Raw genomic sequence first — 6000 nt, 5'->3', positions numbered from 1 at the left:
CAGTACATCCAAATACATTTGATTTTACCCCATTTTTCTATGATAACGACAAAGTTTTGGTTGTTCTCTCAACATTTTGATGTTTTTGTCTTGTTATCTTGGGATAACAAAACTGCTTTTCCAAAGAAAATGTGCCACTTTGTACAACCAGAGTTCCAAAAAAGTTGGACAATGAAAATAAAACCGATTTAAATGATCTCATAAGCCATCTTTTATTCACAATAGAACATTAACATAAATGTTGAAGCTGAGATTAGTTCAGGACCCAGAGTCTTCTACTGTGAAGCCATGCTGCTGTGATTGATGTGGTATGTGGTGTAGCAGTGTCTTGCTTAAATAGGTAAGGCCCCTCTGAAGGGGGCATTGTCTGAATGGGAGCATAATTCCTCATACCTCTAGCATTGATAGTGCCTTTCAAGATGTGTAAGCTGCCCACGCCATAGGCACTAATGCACCCCCATACCATCAGATATGCAGGCTTAGAACTGTGCTAGGATAGCAAGTTGGATGGTTCCTCTCCTCTTAAGTCCACAGCTCACAGCATCTCACAGTGTTTTCCAAGAAGAACTTAATGTTTTATTTTGTTTGACCACAGGGTAGTTTTCCATTTTGCCTCAGTCCATTTTAAATGACTTTTGTCCAGAGAAGACGGTGGTGATTCTGGGTTGTGTTCAACCTTCTTCTTTCCATGATACAGCTTTAACTTGTACTTTTGAATGGCATGGCCAACTGTGTTGACAGTGATTTCTGGAAGTGTTCCTGAGTCCATGCAGTGATTTCCAGTACACATTCATGCCTGTTTTTAATGTGGTCATCCCTGAGGGGTCAGAAGATGAAGAGCATCCAATACTGACCTATAGCCTTGTCCCTTGTGCACAAAGATTCTCTGAATCTTTTAATGATAAATACAGACTGTAGATGGTGGGATAGTCAAAGTCTTTGTAATTTTATGTTTAGTTATGAAATGGTAAAATGCATCAATTTCAACATCTGATGCTGTTTATTTGAATAAAATATGGATTTATGAGATTTGACAATCATTACATTTGGTTTCATTTACATACACAGTACCCAAACTTTTTTGGAATTGCAGTTGTTGTTTTTTTGTGATAAATCAGGCAAAATTAAATGAATTTTTGACAGCACTAATTTTGGAACTTCCATTGGAGCTACTTCCATTGTTTTTTAAGGGAAATAAAGACTTCAAATCAGCTTTTTATCTTTATATGAAGGTTTTCACTCTCAGCAGTTGTTTAGTTTTGGATTAAACTCCACAGAAATGGTTGTAACATCCCAACACTCCAACATATTGTTGGATTTGTATTCTAGTTTCATCTGTCAGTGTTCATTATACTGATTCAGACCAGCATCTGTCGCTACAGACATCCTAAATTTGGGCTGATAGAAGACACAGACATGCCTTTTTAAATAAAAATTACTTTATTTTAAAATAAATGCATTTTTTACAGTCAGAAAACAGAGCAGCAGGACATGCACTGCTGCTCTTGACACTGGAGGCAAACAACAACATCAGAGAAAATAAAAACAGACTAGGCTTAAGTTTTCTTCTCTCAGTTCACTTCTGCAGATTTGTCTCAAACTCCAGGGTCTTAAAGGTGTGGCCTCCCGTATGTGGACAATCTTTATTGGCACACTTTAGCTGTGACAAAACCAGACCAATAGGTGAAGTATTTAAATGTACACAGAGCAAATCAAATCTTCATTTGACTAGCGCTGCGTGTCACTGTCAGTCTAAAGGAGGAGTTAAAAGCTTGAAGCAGTGCCACGAAGGATGTCTGGGATCCTTCAGCGGTAGAGCAGAAAGATGAAAATCAATAATGCAAGAAAAAAGAGAGCACATTGAAAAACATATGTGTCTGTACTTAAAAAAAATATAATATGTTCTCCACATATATCTTCTTCAAACCTGGGGTTTGAGACTAGTGTTATCTTCATATATATTCATATATATCTTCATCTGAAAACTCAGTAAGACCACAACAGAAGCAGGCACAATTCTGAATACTACAACATGTTGACAGATGGCTTCCCCCCTCTTATTCTGAAAGGAAGAAACTTCCAAACCCCCGAAAAGCAGAGACAAAAACTGTACAATTCTATAAAACGTTTGTGTTTTTACATTAGTTACAAAAAGAAAATAATACTTCATTTACTGATCCTTCATACCCAGGACAGAAAAAAAGTTGCATATTCATTCTTCAAACTTGGTGACCTTTGCTGGTGTGTAATGATAAAAATTATAATAACAATGATAATAATACTATATGGTGTGAGGAAGAGAATGGCGTTGAAGGTAAAGATGGAGAAAGGGAGTAACAATCCCTCCTGGTGTTTTTGTGTGCATGCAATGAGATGTCGGGGTTTTAAATCTCCAGATGCAATTTCAAACATGCTGTTGAGATATGATGAGACATTCTGCAGCCATGATGAGATATGTGGGGGGAATATGGATGCCTTTTGACACTTCTGAAACACTTTTTATGATGTTAAAAGTAAGGCAAACGTAGCTAACCATCTGGAAAGGTCATGTAGCTGTTAACCAAACTGTTAAAATGAAGGATGGCTTATTTAAAGCTCCTGTCAGGAGTTTGGAGATCGTTATGAAACAGACTTAAATAAATACTGACATATCTATATAACCTATAAATGCAAACAAACCCACTTACTTAAAGACTGATGACTTCTTTAGATTTATTTCTATGCCCAGCACTGGTGTGGTGCTTCAGGGTGGGTGTCAGATGAGGTGTCAGATCAGAATGCTGCTATTTGACTCATCAGTTTCATACTTCAAAGAAAGGGTAAGATCTTTGTTAGACGCTTTCTCCACCCCATAAGCTATGAGACAAATCATCCTGCTTTTACCACAGGAGGCGCTTTAAAGTTGACATAGCCCTAAAGTTCCTTACAGGAGATTTAAGGAGATATGTGGGTAGCAGAAGGTTACAGTTTCTAGTAAGTTTAAGTTAAAAGTGGCCCAAAAAACAATGCTAGCTCAACTGTGCAATAATGAAATTTTCTTATAAGTGTTTGTGTATCATTCAGAAACCCTCTGTGTTTGGCACTGTTTTGCAATGCAAGCTTTGACTACTAGCTACATGCTCTTAAACCTCAGCCGATCTGATCAGCTGTTTGGATCTGCAGGCTTCATCAGAGGAAATAACTGGGCAAAAATGACACTAAAACATTTTATTTTGACTGTAGTGGCGATGATGTGTTGTTTACTGTGGATACGAGGGCATGCTTTTTAGACCCAGAGTGCACAGAGGAAGAACTTCTGCAGATGGAGACTTAGCAGAAAGATAGATGGGAGAGATATGTCATCCATTATTGTAAAAACATTTTTTAAATGAGTTCAAATTTAAAATAAAAACACAGTTATGAAGTGAGATTTTGCGTGAATATAAGTAAAAACTACATTTGTCCACGTGCTTTGTGCAACATCGTATGCTTCAACCACCTCCAGGAAAGGTGGGTCCCCGGTCTCTGACGGTTATTTTGAGGGTCACGAGCAGGTAACATCTTCTTTAGTGGAGACTTGTGAGCAGGAGCTACTTGGTGGCATAGGTGTGGAAACTGTCAGCCCATGTCTAGGAGAACTACTGTTGAAAGCAGCGGCTTGCAGCCTGCATCACTCCCCATCCAGAGTTCCCCTGCCTTACTGAGCTCCACTGTTTTACTGACCTTTTTCAACTTTTTGGAGATAAATTGGAGAGACTGACTCCAACCTGAAGAGTTGAATGGAAATTTGGCATCTAAGTAAGTTTATGGCTGTAGCTTTATTCTTCTAATGGCTTAACACTAAACAAACTACAACTGGCAAACACTGTCAGCTACTGAAGTGAAAAACTGTGCTGAAATAACTAATTTTGGTTTATTGTTGTTGTCTCTGACAAAGCAGCAGACCCAAACAGCTGATCAGATATACTGAGGTGGAGGAAGACGTAGCAGTTAGCCAAAGCTTCCATTGCAAAATAGTGCCAAACACAGAGGCTTTCCTGGTGAAAAATAACATGCCTCAAAAATTAAGCCATGGCCCATTTTTACCTAAAACTTGGTAAATTACATGGAGCTGCTGTAACCGTCAGTAGAACTATAAAGCCTATCTTCTCCAAGCATGCCATGCCTAAAAAGGCAACACTCTCTGCAATCACTGGAGGCTTATGCCACTACTATTGCCAAGTACCTCATACAACCCAACTTTAAAATTGACGAAATATCTCTTTAAAGATCCACATCAACTTGTTAAATCAACGCCCCTTCAGAAGGCATCATGCAATTGATAAGGACACTGGAATTACTGACTTTTAAGAGGAGTATTTTTGCAGCAAGGCTGTTAACATCATTGGGAGGAAGATTTTCAAACCCACACGACTCTCATCTGCACTGAACTGTAGTGTGTTTTCTAAATGCTCACGGTTGAAAAGAAAACAAAACTTCGGCATTGGAAGCTCACGCAGAGCTCTGACACAAAGACAACAGACATCAACGCAGAAGAAAATTCAACAACAGCTTATTCAAAAAGAGGACTATATAGTGTAGAAGTGCTTACATGTGACTTCAGAGAGGTTTAACCCTTCATATAGCGGATAGGATGGACATGTAGAGCTGTGATCAGAGGAGGCTGCTGTTTAGAAACAGTCTTCTGATTGGACTCTGATGAAATCTGGTTTAGGATAAATAAGATAAAACTCAGTTTGATGTCAGCTCCTTTAGTCAAGTTTTAGAAAAGATTAAAAAAAGGCGAAAAGATTAAAGAAGAAAATCTTTGGGATTAAATCTTGAGTATGATTGGTTTAAAGGGTTGTCATGGACGTTACATTGATGGCCATCGGTCCAGGAGGAGAGGAGGCGTGTGGCATCGGCTTCAACCACACATCTGGACCACCCTGGCTACATTTTAGTGTTGTAACAATGATTTGTCAACACACAAAAAAAAAAAAAAAAAAAAAAGAGAACTAAAATGGTGTCAGCCATGGCAAATGTAGTGCTGTTCTGGACTCACAGCTCCAAACAATAAAAACACTGAGAGATAGTAGAATAAAATAAACCCCATATATACCCTCCCATAGACCCTCAGTCGCTCCCCTCCTGGGCCCTGACCTGCGATCGTTGACCCATTTTTTCTTGTTAAATGTTAGAGCAGCTCAGACCCAGCCGCTAGTCAGCTTATAGAACATCTCCTCGTCTAGAGACTCGTTCTGGTCCTTGGCACGCGTTGACAAGAAGATGTAGCCCCCGATGAACTCGTGGACCACCTTACAGTCCACCTCAGCACAGACGAACGACAGACTGGGCTCGTCTGCAAACTCCACCGTTACCTGAGCAAATCACAGAGAAAAGAAAGTCAGCAAGGACAAAAAGAAAAATTTATTCATCTAACAAAAAATGCAGACAAATGGCCGTCATGGATCTTTTTATTCATATATCTATGGAATCTTTTAAGGAAAGCTGGGAAGAACTGCATCTGCAGATTTTTGTGCTGTTTTAGTTCTGCAGTCTTCTTTATTTCAATCTACTGACTGGGGGCCAAACGTCGCACGCAGTCCTTTTTGGCTGGCCTGCAGGTAATTCTAAAAATAAAATAAAATATGGCCCACATTAGAACATGAAGCTTGTGCATGACTGTACTGAACTTTTAAGTTTCAGCATAAGGCGGTGCTACCATGCTAATTCTGTAAACAAACATTTTGACAAGAAAAATTTATTAATTTGGGTTTTTTTGTGACTGAATTAAGACAACGCTGTTAACAGTAAACATACGTTGAACTAGGGCTGGACAATTAATTGCAAATTAGATTAAATTGCAATAATGCCTGCTGCAATTTGCAAATTGCAACAGTTGCAATATTTCTTTAACTTGAAATGTGTTAAAATGTCAATTTAATACTTTTTTTGCAGCAGAGATTTTATGCACATTATGCAATCATTCAAGTTTTTTTAGAAAAAAAATCCTGCTTTACATAAAAATGATCATCTCCT

At 38.5% G+C, this 6000-nt stretch overlaps 1 protein-coding gene across 2 annotated transcripts in view; it reads right to left on the bottom strand.

Moving 5' to 3' along the window:
* Window positions 1-3192: 3192 nt before the first annotated feature.
* fermt2 (FERM domain containing kindlin 2) overlaps window positions 3193-6000 on the bottom strand; it is a 64374-nt gene continuing 61566 nt past the window's right edge. For both annotated transcript variants that reach the window (XM_041812452.1, XM_041812453.1), the window contains one exon: window positions 3193-5339. In XM_041812452.1, the coding sequence (XP_041668386.1) occupies window positions 5166-5339 (174 nt within the window). In that variant the 3' untranslated portion in view covers window positions 3193-5165. The remainder of the gene's footprint in view (window positions 5340-6000) is intronic.

This window comes from Cheilinus undulatus, linkage group 18 (assembly GCF_018320785.1).
Source record: "Cheilinus undulatus linkage group 18, ASM1832078v1, whole genome shotgun sequence".
Classification (NCBI taxonomy): domain Eukaryota; kingdom Metazoa; phylum Chordata; class Actinopteri; order Labriformes; family Labridae; genus Cheilinus; species Cheilinus undulatus.
Note: the sequence above shows the minus strand (reverse complement) of the source record. Positions and strands in the feature narration are given on the sequence as shown.